The 18,567-nt window shown below is 40.3% G+C and overlaps 2 protein-coding genes across 2 annotated transcripts; one reads left to right on the top strand and one right to left on the bottom strand.

The window, feature by feature from the left end:
• The first annotated feature begins 2,795 nt into the window (after positions 1–2,795).
• On the top strand, positions 2,796–15,231 carry tbc1d10b (TBC1 domain family, member 10b). The gene is made up of 10 exons (XM_085156747.1): positions 2,796–3,289; positions 4,208–5,108; positions 5,838–5,937; positions 6,197–6,304; positions 6,815–6,921; positions 7,613–7,727; positions 8,999–9,064; positions 9,147–9,336; positions 10,219–10,373; positions 10,523–15,231. The coding sequence occupies exons 2-10, from the start codon at positions 4,222–4,224 to the stop codon at positions 11,450–11,452; spliced, it is 2,658 nt and encodes an 885-aa protein (XP_085012873.1). The 5' UTR covers positions 2,796–3,289; positions 4,208–4,221; the 3' UTR covers positions 11,453–15,231.
• On the bottom strand, positions 14,574–18,522 carry mylpfa (myosin light chain, phosphorylatable, fast skeletal muscle a). Its single transcript, XM_085156760.1, has 7 exons — positions 18,365–18,522; positions 17,690–17,788; positions 16,418–16,493; positions 16,218–16,322; positions 15,962–16,040; positions 15,811–15,859; positions 14,574–15,402 (listed from the first exon to the last, which is right to left on the bottom strand). Exons 1-7 carry the CDS (start codon positions 18,365–18,367, stop codon positions 15,301–15,303), a joined length of 513 nt encoding a protein of 170 aa, XP_085012886.1. The 5' UTR covers positions 18,368–18,522; the 3' UTR covers positions 14,574–15,300.
• Positions 18,523–18,567: the final 45 nt, after the last annotated feature.

Here is an 18,567-nt window from a genome sequence, read left to right as displayed (position 1 = left end):
CATTATTTTGATGTGGGAAATCTTGTGGCCTACTCCTTTTGATATGACCTATTTGTTTGAAACTTCCCTTTAGTTCCTTACAAAGTATAAATAAATACAGTAACTGACACTAATAACCAGAGATGGGTAATCCGATTACTTTTTTCAAGTAACGAGTAAAGTAAGGGATTACTATTGCAAAAACTGTAATTAGATTACCGTTACTTTCCCGTAGGAACGCTGCGTTACTGCGGTACTAAATCCGTGATTTTTTTGCAAGAATGTCTCATGACAGTGACGTGACAAAAACATTAGTGTCCGTTGTGCGTGGGAAGAAAACTTCTTTTTACAGCGAAAAAAAACCCTAAACTTCCAAGCAAACACAGAGTCCGCTATGACATAATGGGAAATTCACAGAGAAACTGGCGGATTCTTCCACTGACCGCTGCGGCTCACCTGCACCAAGGTAAACCTCCGCCTACCCTACTCCTGCTTTACAGGTGAAAATAGAGCAAAAGGACCGCTAGTCTTTAACTTTATTTATTTTCTGCTGTGTTTTACTTGCATCTATTTGAAAGACTGAGTGTAAACACAAAAAAAATTATTTTATGTGCTGGAATGTGCAGAAAATAGGTTTAAATATTAAACAAATTTCTTCCAGTCAGAGAATGTTGCATATAATTAAATTTTTGCTTGATGCATAAAGTTAAAAGATTAAAACTAATAAAACAAGTTTTAAAAAGAGACTTTTCCATTTTATTACATTTTGTATGATGATTATTACTTGACCAACACTGCTAATAACTGAAAACAGCTAAGCAAATGAACAGCGGAAGACATCTGTGTTTATCTATGCATTTGGAGGTATGGAGATGTCTGGGAGAGAGGGTGGTGGGCTTTTAATCAGATTGTTTAACACAGTCCTCGAGAGTGAGAGGATGTCTGATGAATTAACTGATTGGTATTTATTTTAGAAAACAAGGATGGTGTTCTTTTAAAGTTTTCAAAAATGGTGTGGCAAGAGGTTCACAAGAGCTGTAGTCTCTCCCCATACTTTCAAAAATATGCACCCCTGTGGCACAACCCAAAAATAAAAATAGGTAAACAAACAATTTATTGGCCACAGTGGCACAAAAAAGGCATAAGATTAATAAGTGATTTATATGAAGATAACATGTTTATGTCCTTCAATGATTTGACAGTAAAGTTTTTTGGAAGGACCATTTTTGGCGATATTTACAAATGAGAGACTGTCTGAAAGATAAAATAAAATTGTCTCAGGAAAAAAATGTCATAGAGAATTTCTTTGTACTTCCAACCTTAACTGCAAAGGCATCAAAATGGTATCATTTATGTCATTGGGTTAAAAACAACATATGTAAAAGTCTTAAAGGGGCTTGGGGAAAAGATCTGGATTGTTCCTTCAATGAGAGAACATGGGATTCAATTATTTCTGAAAATGGGTTCTACATTAGGGAAGCTAGTAAATGTATTCAATATAAAATTCTCAATAGGTACTATTATACACCAACGAGACTTTATAAAATGGGAATCAGTAAAGACGACCTGTGCTGGAAGTGCCAAGAAGGAAAAAGGTACGTTCGTACATGCTTTATGGGAATGTCCACTGGTCTCCCCAATATGGGAAAATGTTTTAAAATATATGGAGGGTTGGGTGAAACTTAAATTACCTAGATCACCAAGACTGTGCCTATTGGGGGACAGAGGTGAGGTGCCAAAGTTAGACAAAGCAGGCTTTAGAGTGTTAAACACTGGGATTGTGACGTGTGTTCGTCTCATTTTAACACTTTGGAAAGACCCTCGGACTCCAACCCTAAAAAAGTGGAAGGAGAAAATGACTGAAAATGCCGCATGTGAGAAAATGCTGGGAAGACTGAGCAGTAAGACAGAGACTCTAACAGAACAATGGGACAGTTTTTGTGTTTATATGGGCCTATAACATGAAGACAATGTGAGATACAGTATGAATTAAGAATTAACTGTGTGTGCAACAGTTTATCTATTTATTTATTTATTTTATATATTTATTTATTTTTCTTCACTGAGTGTGGGTTTTTTTTTGTTGTTGTTGTTTTGGGTTGTTATGTTATGGTTTTCTTAATTGTTCAAAATAATAATAATAAAAAAAAATTAATTATAAAAAAAAAAGAAAACAAGGATGATGTGCAGACCTGTAATAATTACAGAGGGACAAAAGTGATGAGCCATACCATGAAGATATAGGAAAGAGTTGTTGAAGCTAGGTGGAGGACAGAGGTGATGATCAGCGAACAGCAGTATGATTTCATGCCAAGAAAGAGCACTGCAGATGAGATGTTTGTTTTGAGACTGCTGATGAAGAGTAGAGAAGGTCAGAACGCGTTGCTCTGTGTCTTTGTGGATTTAGAGAAAGCCTACAATAAGTTGTCAAAAAGAAACTGCAAAACTGCAATGAGGAAGTCAGGAGGCAGAAAAGTATGTGAGGTGAAGCAGGTGGAGACAAGCACCAGGGGTGATTTTTCACAAAAGGATAGCAACAAGAGTGAAAGAAAAGATTTACAAGGCGGTAGTGAAGATGGTGACACTGACAAAAAGAACCATTCAGCCATTAGTGAAACATTTTCCATTAACATAACAATCCAAAGTAGTAAACAGTGCAGTGGGGGTGTTTAACATAGATATGTAAGAAACAAACGTCATTGTTTACAACAATAAAAAATTAGACATATCTATTGATATTATCCCGAATTTCTAAATTAGTTTTTATGGAAGCGATGACAGTGTGTAAGAGGGAGGTTCCTGTACGTGTGCGTGCTCGTCGTCTTTTGACGCGAGCGCGCGCGTAGCTGTCAGTAGGAAATACAGGCTGTTCGTGTCTGCCGAGCCCCTGCGGCTGTGCCTGGACATCTGATCACAGAAAGTCGGCCTATTACAAAATGAAAATTATCACTTACAGACTCGCTTGACTTTGGTGAGAATGCGTCGAACAAGTGCGCATGTGTAACCGCGGTACCGAGGCATCCCGCTAGCTAGCACGGCTAACAGAAACAGAACACTATCGGGGCTAATGCTAATAGTTAAATAAGCTAACTTAGCTAGCTGTTAACTTAGCTAGCTAGCTCACGGATTGCGGGACGTTTATTCTCCCAGCTCGTCTCCCCGTTCAGCGGTTCCTGCCCCTGTGTCGCCTTTTCGTGTTCTCATTAATTGGATAAGGTTACGGAACCGGAGCTGTGGCGGGGGGACGAGACGACAGGAACCCCCTGGCTGGCTATCCAGGCGGACCGATCACAGTGACACGCCGGTGTGGGTGAGTTGAAGAGTGGAGTTGAAGTTATAGTTGATAGGGGGGCAGCGGGGTGGACAAGGCCTGTGGACGTTGCTCAGCTGGGGCCTGGCAGGGAGGCAGGGTGGGTGTTAACTATTAGCTGCTCGTAAAATCTTGCCTTAGCGCGCTGAATCGGGAAGTTGAGTCGCTTGTAGCGAGGCCTCTTGAGAGGACATAACAACAAAGTGACTGTGACTATTGTGGTGGTGTTATTAGCTGCTAGCTCGTAACACATAGCTGTCTGGAGAAGCCACCACAAACATGAACCTGCTCCATCAGCAAAAAGGCTGGATCACCATGGTTGTCCGTCCGCTTTGTTGAATACCAGTGCACTCGTGCATTTAATGAGGAAATTGCATTTTCTGGGACACTGGCTTAATCATCGATTAAGTACATTTCTGATGTATTTGCTAAGAGTTTTCATTTTTGTGTGTTTTTTGCCGTGAGCCTTTGTGTGACTACAAATAAGAAGTTCCTGAATTATGTAGACACACCACTATCACTTCACTGTACATTATAGGCTTTCGTGGCAAAAGAGGAAATGTAGCTTCGTGTATCTATTGGTGTTAGGTTTATGTTGATAGCACACTTGATATTGTGAGGGAAATCTCGGATGGACTGTGAATTTTTTTTTTATAGTGAATGTATTATATTAGTTTAAAAATAATAATAATTTAAAATTTTGACTCATTCTTAAACTGCTTCTGTTTTAAGAAGAGTTGCAAATGATTGTTAGAAGTCTGTTTTCATACACTTTCACACCCATGTTTTATTTTATTATTGACCCGTTGCTGTTAAGATTTGTGTCTTTATCCCTCTGTAGAAGCACTATTTGTGTAGCTGTGAGTTTAATATTATAACAATTAAAATTCAACTGCTTGTGTTTTTCTTTTTCTAAAGGAGAGAGTGGAACCATGGCTGAGCTTTCCACCTTATCCCCATCCCCACCTGCTTTGGGTGATCCTCATGCAGCTCCATCTATCCCTCCGTCATCACCAGGGCTTCCTCCACCTAACAGCACTGCTACAGAGTCTCCCAGGGAGGTGTCCATACCCAAGTCTTCCCTTTTTAATGACAAAGCTTTGAGTGGAAAAACTTCTGCAGTACTGGCAGGGGGGTCTCCCTTGATTCCCCACCGATCCTCAAATCCTCCCGACCTCACAGCTGAGGCTCCCCTTCTATCATCGGTACAGCAGCCTGCTCCAGGGAATGAAGAATCAGCAGGAAAGCCACCACCTCCAAGCGAAGTGGCACAGGCGTCCCCCTCTCCTGATCTAAATCCTGGTCCTAACCTGCATGTCACCTGTAACCCAAATCCTGTTGTAGAAGAAGCTCAACTTAAAGTGGAACAACCCCAGACGACTGCAGGTCCCAATCCCGCACCTGCTCCTCCAGTCTTATCATCATCAGCAACAGCAGCTGAAGGAGAAAAACCTCAGCCGCTCCAAGAAGCACAAAATGCTCCAAACGAGCCTCCACCTTTGTACCCAAAGCCTGGTACTCCCAATGAAGCCAGGATGGGAGAACTGCCTGCTACTCCTACCAGAGCTGAACCCCACAGTCCACCACTCCCCCTGATCCAAGAGCCACCGTTGTCCTTCGCTCTACCCAAACCCCGGCCGGCACCAGACACCCTCAGTTACCTTGAGTCAGCTAGCCTGATGTCGGGAACTTTGGAGTCTCTGTCTGGACTGGGAGAAGATGGCAGCTCCGTGGGGTCAGATTCAGAGATTAATGGCCTAACTGTCAGACGCACTGACAAGTATGGCTTCCTAGGTGGGAATCAGTACAGTGAAGGGGGGTAAGTACACATTAACCAGTCACACACACTCCCAGCTACTGTACAAAAGCATGTGCTGTGTTGCTGTGTAATATTAATATTTTAAACAAAACAGAGCAAAAATCTGCTTTTTCATGCTTAGCTTCACTGCAGGTGGATCACTATTTGTAATATGAGACACTATTAAATCATGACCACAGAATTGGTTTACTCAGAAAAGTGTAACTCTTGCTTGACTGTTTTCCTATGGCCACTTTACACCATCTGACTCACAGAGATTGTCTTCTCCATCCCAGCCTCCCTTTCCTGCCTTCCTCTTCTTCTATGCTACTCTAAACATATCTGTCTGTCCTTTATCTCCCCTTGGTCTGACTCAGATAGTGCTGAGAGCGCTTTTGTGACTCATTATGTACTGACTCTGTCTGTGGTGTATTTCCTATCGCACCCATCTGCTCTCTTCCTCCCCTTTTTTGTCAGATTTGCTTTTACTTTTCTGGCAAGCTAATTGCTCTTCCTCTGTTGAATAATTAAAGTCTTATTGATTTGCCCTGGGTGTCAGTGCCAGTCAATTCCTGTCATTGTTCGTGATTTTCTGCGAGTTAGCAAAATGTTGTGCAAATTGAGGCAAGCCATTCGTGTCATTAGATTAAAGTTACAAATCTCAAAGTGTAGTTTTTAGTGGTATCAAAAGAACAAAGAACTTCCTCATTCTGTCAGCATAAAGTCATTTTATATTACTCACTATTGCAGTGAAAAGGAAGTTCGAGTTGAAGTTGCACGACAGCGGGAGATGAAATGGATTGACATGTTCTGCCACTGGGATAAGTGGGTCAAACATCGCTTCCAGAAGGTACACGCACAGCAGCCTTTCAGTATGTGATGGTAAAAGTGAGAACAGAACTGCTACAAAATTAAATAACAGAACAATCAAGTCACACATCTGATCTTTATTAATGAAACATTCAAGTTGAAAATCTTTATTTATAACGTCACTGCTGCCAGTAAAAACTAGAATCACACACACAGAAACCCCCCAAATAACATATAGTATGAATTAATGATGCGTAAACGTTATGTCAGAGCCGATGGCCTAAATGTCTGCCTTACAGGTGAAGCTGCGCTGTAGGAAGGGGATTCCATCCTCTCTCAGAGCAAGAGCCTGGCAGCTGCTGTCTAACAGTGAGGAGCTTCTAAGAGACAACCCTGGGAAATTTGAGGTATCACAGTTGTCATGTCATTTTTAGCACTAATGAACTAGTTTTCATTTATTCAATGTAGAAAGTGGAATAAATACAAATTATTTGATCTCTGTTATTCAACTTGATTTTCTTTTAATTTAAGACAATTGCAGCTGGTTTGAAAACATTTTGGGAGATATCTTTAATATTGACTAAGTGGCTTGTAGTGGGGTTGAGAAGGCCACTTGCAGCTCCAGGAGTGCTAAAGGGGCGCAGGCGCAGACCTAGTGAGCAATAAGCCTCTTATCAGGACCAGTAATCCTGCCTGTTGATGCCCTGCCCCTCTGAGAGGGTCTGGCCTTGACTAGGCGGTGTCCAGCCATTTACTAACTTATGGTTCCTCTTATCTATGAAAGAATTTCTTTGCCAGCATTTTTATTTTTAGTTAATAATTAAACATCCTGTATAATCCACTTTTATGGCTAAAAAATAATTTTCAGAGAATTTATTGATAACCTTTTTGTTTGTTTGTTTTTTCTTTCACTACAGGAGCTGGAGAGAGAGCAGGGAGAGGCTAAATGGTTGGACATTATAGAGAAGGATCTCCACAGGCAGTTCCCCTTTCATGAGATGTTTGCTGCTCGCGGTGGCCACGGGTAAAACAATAAACACAAACACAGTTTATTTTATACCAGAGGAACCATGGTATGCATGATTGATTAAAAAAGGAACACCATGCACTCTGCACTACTTGGAAATGATTTGATCCTTGTAGCTGCGTATCGGGGCAGGGTCACAGTAGGATGTTACTATATCTGTCGGTAAACATTAAGGCTGTGCCATATAATAATATCCTGAATAAAACACAGAATCACAATAGCTCATTGAAAAAGGACTAATGAAAGCGGCTGGCTGTGGGTCTGCAATCAGCAATAAAAAGTTCAATTTTTTAGGCTTTATCAGACACTCCTGGTAAACTTTTGTTATTGTTTTTTAGGGAAATTTGACTTCCACAATAAAACAAATTGGATTCGATTAAAGGCAGAATCAAAAATAGCAGTAATAGTGATATCAGACATTCAAAGATGAAATGGAAAAAAAGGGTAACGTGACAAAACAGAGCCAATGAACAAAACAAATGTCTACTTTAAAAAGACGTTTGAAGTAATCCTTGTATAGAATAATTAATATTCTTTCATTTTCTTTCAAGTTTATTGAAAGAAATTCTTTATTTATTATTATTTATGGTATTTTTTTTTTTTTTTTTTTTGAATAGCTCATGAACTGGAGGTAACACCCAAGTTCCCCTTGTAAGCCACTGAATAATTGTCATGCTTGTTCTTGCAGGCAACAGGATCTGTACCGAATCCTCAAGGCCTACACCATCTACCGGCCTGATGAGGGTTACTGCCAGGCCCAAGCGCCGGTGGCTGCAGTGCTGCTCATGCACATGCCTGCAGAGGTGAGGGGTGGAATGGTTAGGTTACTGTTTCTCATTAGGTTTTGAGTGTTAGTTTCACAATGATTACTTCAGAAGCGTGATTTTTTTTTTTGAGAAAGTCTCATGAATATATGAACAATGACTTGTGGTGAAAGTCTTTTTTTTACTACAAAAGAACTAAAGTAAATGCAGGTACGTTAAATACCGTCCAGTTTACTTTTGTCCTCCATATCTAAACATGTATCATTTGAAGCAGTGTTTTAAATCTGGTGTGCAGCGTTTGTTTTCACATAAGAGAAAAAAAGGAAACTGGATGAATTGACGCATTGGATGATGAGTTAATCTTACAACCTTTAGTTAGGTGTGTGGTCAGACTTTCTTAGAAATCGAGGATGTTTTGTTTTAGCCTTGGTCTTTCTATTTATCCCTCCTCTGCTGACACGTTAATAAAGAGAGGGCGCGTGACAAAAGAGAGTAGGCAGAGCGAGATAACAAAACGCATCTGAAACGTGACTTTATTTGGTTGTTATTTCACTGGAAAGTCTTCTTAATTAAAAATAGGAGACCGAAGAAGCCCAAAATGCTTATTGAACCGCCCCTAACCCATATTACAAGGTGACATCATTTCTTTCTGTGACCTCACTTCTGTCCGCCATGGAAACAGCGTGGGCTGATGTTTTTACAGTATTGTGACCACACCTGCTTAAATGTTACTGTCGCAGTGTGAAATCTAAGTTTGCTCATTTCTTTAAATAAACAGGTGAGCGCGAACTGTGTTATGTAAGGCTTGTTTTCTCACGTCAGTACCTCATAGCAAACTGCGCCTTTATCTCTTTGTCACAGTTAGACTTGTAGATTTTTTTTCAGATGATGCTTTCTTATGAAACCAACATCTATTTAAAGCTGGACAAGCTGATTTTTGTTTGTTTGTTTGTTTGACATAAAAAGATGTATTCAGGAAATAATTGATGTTGTTCAGTTAAGTTTTGCTCTTTGTTTTAGTGGTTAATGCTTTAATATTAAATACACTTGCTTAGCAAACACATGTAGCAGCAGAGGGCATAATAATGCACATATCTGCTTTAAACGCACTCGGATTATACTCAATTGTGGTTACAACACTGATGAGAAGTTCTACTTTTTATATTATTTCTTAGTATTTTGCAATCTACTTGTAGTGTAGTGTCCACATAGTCCTCTCCCACACTATAATAAGTCAGAATATATTTGTTTTTCGATCTACAATTTATTGTTTGCAGTGCAAGCCTTTAACTTTTCTTTCTGTTTCACAGCAAGCGTTTTGGTGCCTCGTCCAAATATGTGAGAAATATCTTCCTGGCTACTACAGTGCAGGGCTGGTGAGTGAATAAACATGTATTGCTAGTCTGTTACACAGTTATCTCAGTTTTAATAATTTTGTTTTATTTATTTTTCCTTTAGGAAGCGATTCAACTTGATGGCGAGATCTTTTTCTCTGTGCTGCGTCGCACGTGTCCAATGGCGTATCGTCATCTTAAGAAGTTTAAGATCGACCCCATTCTCTACATGACCGAGTGGTTCATGTGTATCTTCTCACGCACTTTACCATGGTCCAGTGTCCTGCGTGTATGGGACATGTTCTTCTGTGAAGGTACCGTTAATATCTGCAGGTTTCACAGCCAGTTGTCAGCGCTTTTGTCTGTTTAGTGAATTTGATCCATGTACCTCTGTTTATAAATTACTTGCAAATGTGCATGAAACAGTCTGACCTTAAATATCCAATCCAATTTTATTTATAAAGCGCTTTAAAATAGCCAGCACAGGACCAGAGTGCTTTTGATTAAATAAGTTAAGAATAATAGAATAAAATAAAACAGCAAAAAAATAAAACCTAAATGCATCAAATTAAATTTAAAATGTAAATAGCAGGTACTTTACGACCAGCAACCTGATTTGATTAAATGCAGGAGCTGTAAGAATGCAGCATTTTACTGTTTGTTGGTTTTTTGTTAAATAATTTTTATTTTAATCCTGTGGAAAAAGAGAAAAAGGGTGTTTTTCCCATCTCTGTATTTTTGCTATTGGATTCTGCTGTAGTAGTTTTTCATGATTCACCGTTCAAAGTAACCCACGTTTATCTGGCGCTGGGGCTTTTGCAGTCATAGTGTTGATCCTCTTCAAGCTATTGTAGCTCCCCTTTCTCCTCCCTTTATAGCTGCTCTATTCAAAAATGCTCGAAACATGGCGGTGTGGCTGCCACCACAGATGCCCCGCCCTCTTCTGTGGTCGCAGCCAGAGCGGTGTGCCTGAGATGACCATATTAGGAATATCAGCCCTCATTTACATCGTACACAACCAAGAATAGAAAATGTCTATGTCCTCAACTGTATCTGTGTTTGACTTGTGAAAATAAGACAATACATAATTCTTCCCCTTTAACAGAACTTTGAGAACTGCTTTTTTTTCTAGATTTTTTTTTCTAGATCTAGTTTTTCTAGATTGAAAGAAACCTAACTTAAGTGTCTGTGTGTAGGAGTGAAGATAGTCTTCCGTGTCGGCCTGGTGCTACTGAAACAGATGCTTGGTTCTGTGGATAAACTTCGGGAACTTCAGGGCATGTATGAGACCATGGAGCGTCTAAGAAACATCTCACCCGACACTATCAGAGAGGACATATTGGTACAGGAGGTCAGTGCTTATGGAGGCCGTGTACATAAAACTTGTTTCTGTTTTTACTCAGAGACACGAGTTATTAGTCATTTTATCCTGTTGTGGCTCATCTTGTTATCCTCACTTCCTCTGTCTGTCTCTACTTTGTCTGATGTTTTGTTGTCCAGATCGTCGCTCTCCCAGTGACTGAGGCACTCATAGAGAGAGAGTGCAACATTCAGGTGAGGAAGTGGAGGGAGTCCAGAGGGGAACTTGTGCACCAGCCCGGACGCCGCCTTCACGGCACAAGAGCTATCTTTGAGTACAAACGCAGAGCTGCTTCCATCAGCTCTGGTGGAAGCTTCTCTTTCCTAGGAAGCTCGATCCCACCACCAGGACCCCTCAGGGCCTCTTCCAGTCTGCTGTCACTCCCTGGCTTCCGCAAATCTAAGGCTCCTTTCCACTCCCACGCCAAGAAGGGCTCCTTCTCAGGGCCGTCAGGATTTGAGGGCTTTCCACCTCCGTCACCACCCGCAGTAACATCGAGCTCGAACCGAGGGCCCAGCCAGAAACCACCTATGCCCCCAGGGGCAGGTCATAAGGCAGCACCACAGAGCCCCTTAGTATCAAAGGTGGCTAGTTCATCTCATGGTCCTGCTCCAACCTCAGAGAGCACATCAGCACAGGGCGAGCCTGCTTCTTCGGCCCCAATGCAAAGCACACCACAACCCCCCGCTACTCTGGCCCCCTCTCCTAAGATCGTCTCGGAGCAAATTACTCCCACTATCCCGTCTCCTACTGCAAACAACACCCCTCTGCCCCCATTACCAGATTCAAAAAAAGAAACGGCACCTCCATCAGCCGATGCCGCAAATGTGGAGGAAGAAGGAAAGAAGAAGAAGAAAAGCAAAGAGGACAAGAAGAAGGAGAAGGAAGATGAGAAGAAAAAACAGAAGGAAAAAAAGGAAAAAGAAAAGGCTGAAAAAGAGAGGCTCAAAAAAGAGAAAGAGAAGCTAGAAAAAGAGAAGAAGAAAGGGGGCAAGAAAAAAGACAAAGGAGGAGGAGGAGGGGATGCAGAGGACAAAAATGGAGCTGCAGCAGCGAAAGAGTCGGCCTAATTTTCCACCTCGTCATTCCAGGATAACAAAAAAAGGGAGGCCGAACAAACAAAACAACACAAAAAAAAGAGGTCAGGGGAACAAAAGATCCCCAAAAACAGTGACTGATATAAAAATGGGATGGCTTCCTATATAATGCATCATTTCAAGGATTTAAAGTAGTCTAAGGACTATGTTGGAGAAAACTGGATCATGGTTTCAACAGCACTTTTTGCCTCTTGTGAGATGGGACAAAATTTCCTTTTTTTCTTTCTTTTTTCCCCCCAATTGGAGCATGGACTGTGAAACTTTTTTTAAATTATTATATATATAAAGGATTGCAGTCACTTTCTGTTTTAGTTTTTTAAATTCTTTTTTTTTCCTCTTCTTTTTTTAATTATTTTAATCAAACTGATGGCAGTGGTGTGAGGGAAAAATCATCTCAAACGCTTGCAGAAGTTGTTACGGTGCCATAGAAAATGTAAATAAAAGGTCTACCTACGATACATAGGATCGTGTTAACGCTCCATATGCCCCGTCACGTATCAGCTGATGAAAAGGGTTATTTGGGGGAGGGGAGAAAACGAAAATAAATCATTTAAAGTCTCAAACGCAGGCACTGAAGACAGAAATGCTAGTAATATTGTTGAGGATGTATTTATTGTCACGTTTAATGTTGTCTGTGCCTTAGTAGTATAGTGAAATGTGTCAATGTGCTTTGTGTGGCCTCCCTTTTTTGTTTTAAGTCAAACTACAATTGAATCCCTTCTGTGTTTTCAAACTTTTACTAGATTAGATTAAAAAAAACAACAAAAACAAAAGAGGGAGAAGTAGAGGAAAAACAGTACCTTGTAGTCTTGTAGTGATGGCAGTGTTTTAATGGGTCACTCTTTTTTTTGTTTTTGTTTTGGATAAGCAGGTAATGTTTTTATTTTAGGTTTTAGGGTTTTCTTTTTTCTTTTTTCAAGGGTTAAAAAAATGAGGTACAACATTATCAGTAAATTGCTTGTGTGCTAACATGCAAGCAGTATCTGTGCACAAGTCCTGCAGACCAAATATCCTTTTGAGTTTAGTATTATTTCAGTTTCATTGAACAAAATAGTGTGCACAGGTATGGGTTCCTTAACTCATTAGAATGTGATTTCAAGTATCGTAAGAGAATGAAGAATTTTTCTTTTCTTTTTTTGTTTGTTTGTTTTGGGGTTTTTTTGCACTTGTCATTTTGTCACAAAGCACCACTGAAGGTGACCACTCCTTTAGTGCGGTGACATGGAAAACAAGCGTCTCAGCAGGCTGGTTTCAGCCTTGTGGACCTATAGGAAGCCACTTGACTGGAGGTGCCAGGTGTGCCAATGTAGCATTAACCTCTGATCTTTGACCTTTTGGGCTCTGATGTATTTATGTAAAAAGTGGTTAATTTAATCAAATATAGTATATTATGAATTATTATTATTATTATTTTGGATCTGAGTATTTTTCTATCTAAGAGACACCTGGTTGACTGGAATGGAGGCTGACTACACAGCGTAGTTGCAGAGGAACTGTTCAAAGTCTTTTATTTTTATTTCATATCTTGTTTTCTTTTTTCTTTTTGCACATTAAGTCTTCAGCTTCAGCAAACTCAATGCATGTCTTTTGGTTTACTTTCACTGTTGGTTTGGTCAGCTTAGGTTCACGAGTCTCCAGTTTACTGAAGTGCAGTATTAACAGACTTGAGTGTGGGGGGGAAAAATGAGCCTTAGACTTGAGAGAATAAACTTTAGAACGACTGACTTTGGCAGAATATTTAGGAACTGAAGGTCTTTGTACTGTGTCATATACTAAAAAGTGGTTTTTAATTGAACATCTTAAGTACTTCTGTCTCACCAAGTTGTGTTGTAACATTCATAATGACTTATGGACTAACTCCCTAATGTATTTACACTCAATGTTCTGTACTGTAACATATTTATGCATACATTAAGTGGCGCTGAACCCTGTCAGTATATGATGAATAGTGCCAGGTAGTTAGTGTAAACCATTTGATGGCAAGAAAAACAAACATCGATGCTCTTTAACTGTACTGTTTGGTAGTTGATGATTAGAGGGACTTTCGTGTACTTGTAGCCAACATGTCCTCCATATTCATTGTTTTCCCACTTGTTTCAAGTCTTCACAGGGCTGTCATTTATATATGAATATGAATATCACACGCACACTCTCTTTCCCTCTTCTGTTTCGACGGCAGCGCATTATAGGCACAGATTAAGTGTAGTGTTTAGTGTGGATAATCTGAACACATCTATGCAAACTTTGCATGTGTCTACGTGGTGACAGCAGCACTGATTTTACCTCGTGCTGATCTGAGTGGTGCCGTCAGGGAGGGGGAAAGGATTTTGTGCTTCACCACATGTTTTTGTTTTTTTTCCTGTAACACTTTCAGCCCCGCGGATTATGGTATTTATGAGCAATATGTCCTCGCAGCTCACATCTGGATGATGGTGTCGTTTGTCTTTGTTCAGGGAGCTGGAGGTGACGTGATGATCAAATGAATCTGACACTAGCTGCTCTGCTCTGCAATAGTGACAAAGCCTATTTGTATCAGGTCCTTTGTGCATTTCTCCATTGACCCTGAAGCTGTAATTCTTAAGTACATTTCATTGGGAATAACTCAACTGATGCAAACATTTCAAAAAAGGAAAATGTCTCAGCTGTGTGGGGTTTTTTTTCTTTCTATGCCGTTACGTCTTTAGTGTCTTTAAGTTTACATGTCACTCTCTTCTCTGGCGAAAGTGAAATAAAATCATAGCTAATTGAATTCATTCCTTCAGATCTGCAACTGTTGTATTTATAATTAATGATGATAATGACATTTGTGATGAGTAATAAACCATAATATATTAAATCACTTGGGTAATTTTTTTTCTTTTTTGGTGTGTGGCTTACATGTTTGGAAAGATTAAAAATCTAGGCTGGATTTAAATAACCAGCATTTAATTTTGAAATTAAGAGTCGTCCTCGTCTGTTTTTATTTATAATTGTTCCAGCCATATTTGGCAGGACGAAGCTCCACCAGATGTTACCAGATGGGTGATTTTTGCTGCTCAAACCCTGCCCCACAGAGCCACTGAACAAGACACACTATTGTACAAAAGAAAAGAGATTTTATTCAGTTTTTTCCCTTTTATTCGTTACAGGAAAGGTGAGGAAGAGTCCAGTCACTGGATTCAAGTCAGCTTATGGAAAAAAAAGGTGATTTGTTAGTTGCTAGAAGGAGGGGAGGGAAAGGAATCGAAGAATTGAATGTTTTCTTTCGGCCCTTTCTCTCCTCTCCTTCAACCTTTTCTTTATTTATTTATTTTTTTTTAACTTTTCAAATAAATAAAGTTTCCATCACTTTAATGAGGTAACTTTTTTCTAATCTAACCTGCAAATTCTCTGTCCCCACCTCCTCTACTCAGAAGGACATCTTCAAAATTTGGAATGAAGTCCTCATGCTTGGTGTGTCCCTCCAAATAATGCGTTCCTCTCAGATACCGAGGGAAGCAGAGGGGACGCGATTCATTCACACTAAAGCACCTTTGAGGCTAGAGTGACCGGCCACACAGAGACGAAGAGGTGAGGCGACAGAAGCTGGAAAGAAAAGTTGGAAATGATGTTACAGGATAATTTTTATTAGTAATAATCATCCTTATTCCCCATAAGCAAACATAGACATCCCTCGGGCGTCAGTCATCTCATGTGTCAGTGTGACAAGTCTTTGGTTTAACATGAGCGGCTGAGCACCTGGGCTTACACGGAAGGTGAGTGGGAAGAAAGGAGGAAAGAAAAGGACAGGGAAGGCAGAATAGCAAAGGGATTGTTGTCTTTCTTGTCTTCTAGCTTTTTCTTTACTCCTCCTTCTCCTCTCCGTGTGTGATGACGTAGCAGATGTTCTTGTAGTCTACGTTGCCAGCAACATCAGGGGGGAAGGCGGCCCACATGTTCTTAATCTGAGGGAGAAAAGCAAAGTTGGAAATTCACCACATTGAGAAAGTAGCATGGTCCATAATTAAATATTTGGTCCGTCAGTAAAATAATCTAACACTGAAGAATAATAATAAATTATATGTTTAAAGGAACAGAAAGGATTTGTTTTAAAGACTACAAAAATAGTCTATAAATAGACTTGGGTATACATTTTTGTCAGTAAAGGGAAGACCCATCCCAAATATCCAAAGAAATAAGGGCGCTACCACATCCCAATCTAGATAAAAAAATAGAACTTTTTAACTTCTGTTAAATTATTAAATAATTATTTAATGTTAATTAATTTTATTTCTTAAAGATAGGCTGAGTAACAGTGTACAGTAAGAACATCAAAGGGCCACTGTGCCAAAATGTGGAATTACTGATTTTACCTCCTCCTTGGTGAACCTGTCGCACTGAGTGGTCAAGAGCTCCTCAAGGCTGGAATAGGTTAAAAAAAAAAGATTTTAACGGTTTAAAATCTGAATTCTTTCCACTTGGACCAACATAGATGATAAAAGAGATTGTTTTAAAAGTCCTCACAATTCCTTCTTGATGGTTCCAGTACCCTCGGGGTCCAGGACTTTAAAGGCGCTAAGAATAACGTCTTCGGGATCAGCACCTGGTGAGGACAGGGGGTCGGGTACACGGTGTTAGCGGGAAAATATGCATGCATTAGCATTAGCACATAACTGTGCATCATGTGTTGGCACCCCTTTATCTGAAAGCACTTAAAAGGAAATCAGGAAACTTTAGCGCCAGTGTAATATAAGTCATTTGGTGAAAATGGGATTCCCACCCTTCAGCTTCTCTCCGAACATGGTGAGGAAGACGGTGAAGTTGATTGGGCCGCTGGCCTCTTTGATCATGGCCTCCAGCTCCTCATTCTTCACGTTCAGCTGGCCTGAAGAGCACGGAAATCAAAATCAAGACGAGAGAGAGCGTGAAGTGAATTCGCACATGCTTTCTGGGGTGTGAATTGCTTCCATTTGGACTCACCCATTGAGGCCAGCACGTCCCTCAGGTCATCTTTGCTGATGATACCATCTCTGTTCTGGTCAATGATTGTGAAAGCCTGCAAAGAAACGCTTGGGTTTAGTATTGGAAGGAAACACTTGGGGTTGATGTGGTCTGTGTGGTTGGGCGGGATCAGACCTCTTTAGGCATTTACGAACTCCTCAATAGTTTGTTCAATAAAGTGGCAGCTGATAAGAATCTTTGACACACAAATGACGATAGACGATACTGTGTAAGATAGAGCATTAGTGGGCTTTTGATGGCAGGAGGGGGTGTTTAATCCACCCACCCCAGTCTTTTCTTACATGTTAATTTGGGAAAGTATCATTAGAGTACAGCTGTCTGATCTGCTCTGCATCTTACAACCATGAAACTTAAGATAACCCCTTGGATTTGGACTTGAACTTCACTCACTGACCTTTCTTTCCACCTTCTCCCCTTGCTCTCCTTTTCCTTACTCGCTCAATCTCACACACATTTGTACTGATAGTTACAAATACATCCTGCTGCCTGCTAGCTTTCCATCTATGCAATGTGCTAAGATCATCCTAATCATTATTACATGTGTTCCCTGTGTGGCACTTAAGAAGCCTGTATCACTTATCAGGGGATAAAAATGTTCTATTTGGAGCTCGCATCACTTGGCAACACACTGAAAACCCGTACACCATCGTTTTCCAGAGTCGTGTCGGCGTGCTCTTCTCAAATCAAGTCTCCCTGACCTTAATGATCTCTGACACACAACCTTTAATCTTTATTTTTGACACTTTTTCCTTTTGCTCTTTGTCTTTTCTTTCTAATCTTATCAAATGTTCAGTGACATCTGAAAAATAAACCTTTAAAAATATGTTATACCCAAAAGTGAGTCTAACCCCTTTGTTTTTCTTTTCTGCATCATAACAGGGGTTAGTTTATTCTCCTTGGCATCCCAGACTTTACCCAGCTGTGACAGCTGACAGTAGCTAGGAGGGGGGGGAGTCAGAGGTTCAGATGGTGTCGAAATTTCAGCGCTGCTCCTAACGACATTCCTATGATTATTAAACTGTCAGGGGAGAAGTGGAAGCATGCAAAATAGCAACTGCTGTGAAAACAGATCCTTAGAGTTGCTAAACCAAACTCTTCTCTTCTCTTCTGCACAGATTCAGATTCTGAGGCTATTTAAATATCTTTGACAACTAATCGGAAACTGTCAAACGCTTCCAGGGCGTTCAGCCATCAGGGATGCTTATGGAGTAGGGATGAAGACGACCTCACCTCTTTGTACTCCTGAATCTGGCTCTGCTCAAACATGGAGAACACATTGGAGGAGCCGCTGTCTCCTGCTGCCTGCCTCCTCTTGGCCTTCTTTGGTGCCTGGAGGACAGAGACAAGCACATCAACTTCAAATGAATCTGGGATGCTGATGAGTGCGGAACAAGATTCGGTAACCCTTACTTTTATCAATCTATCTCAATAGGATGTTTAATAATATTAACCTTTCTAAGCTATATAAGCTTTATAAATTATACTAAAATCATAAAAATAATCTATTTTGCATAGCATCTCTAAACTTGTCTGATTGGAAATCAATGCTCATCCAGATTACACTTCAGGTTCAAGTTCAGGTCATCACTCAGGATTTTAACACAAGTTATGCTTGTGTGAAATTTTATAAACTTTTTTCCTCAATTTAACTTTACCGAACTAATCAATTTGGCTCGCAATGTATCTAAAAACTTGTATCAACTAATAGCAACAATTCATTAGAATCCAAGCCTCTTTACAGCTGCATCATCAAAAATCCAGTTCTCCAAAATCCACACTTCTATTCTGGAATTTCTATTTCCAAATTAGACCAAAAAAAAAAAAGTAATCCATGGGGTTGGTTCAAACTCTCCTGTAGATATTTCCACCATCACTGTGCAGAGATGTGGGAAGCCTGGTACTCACCATCTTGACAGCTGAGGTTTGGGTGATCAAGAAAGGGAAGACACTGTGTGTGAAGCCGCGTTGTACGCTTATTCCCGGGGGCTTATATACTCATCCGCCAGCCAATCTAACTTTAGCCGCAGCCTCAAGTTTGGATGGGAATAAAAAGAGAGAGAGCGAGAGGGTGTGTGTGTGTATGTGAAATAGAGAGAGAGAGAGAGAGG

The sequence above is a fragment of the Neolamprologus multifasciatus genome, chromosome 4, assembly GCF_963576455.1.
Source record: "Neolamprologus multifasciatus chromosome 4, fNeoMul1.2, whole genome shotgun sequence".
Classification (NCBI taxonomy): domain Eukaryota; kingdom Metazoa; phylum Chordata; class Actinopteri; order Cichliformes; family Cichlidae; genus Neolamprologus; species Neolamprologus multifasciatus.
Note: the sequence above shows the minus strand (reverse complement) of the source record. Positions and strands in the feature narration are given on the sequence as shown.

Bases quoted from the DNA above. Each gene is read 5' to 3' on its own strand.
- tbc1d10b (XM_085156747.1), top strand. From the start codon at position 4,222: ATGGCTGAGCTTTCCACCTTATCCCCATCCCCACCTGCTTTGGGTGAT. The intron at 5,938-6,196 runs GTACACGCACAG...TCTGCCTTACAG, and splicing joins TCAAACATCGCTTCCAGAAG to GTGAAGCTGCGCTGTAGGAA. The intron at 10,374-10,522 runs GTCAGTGCTTAT...TTTGTTGTCCAG, and splicing joins AGGACATATTGGTACAGGAG to ATCGTCGCTCTCCCAGTGAC.
- mylpfa (XM_085156760.1), bottom strand. The intron at 16,494-17,689 runs GTGAGGTCGTCT...GTTTCTTTGCAG, and splicing joins AGATTCAGGAGTACAAAGAG to GCTTTCACAATCATTGACCA. The intron at 15,860-15,961 runs GTGAGGACTTTT...AACCTATTCCAG, and splicing joins GGAACCATCAAGAAGGAATT to CCTTGAGGAGCTCTTGACCA.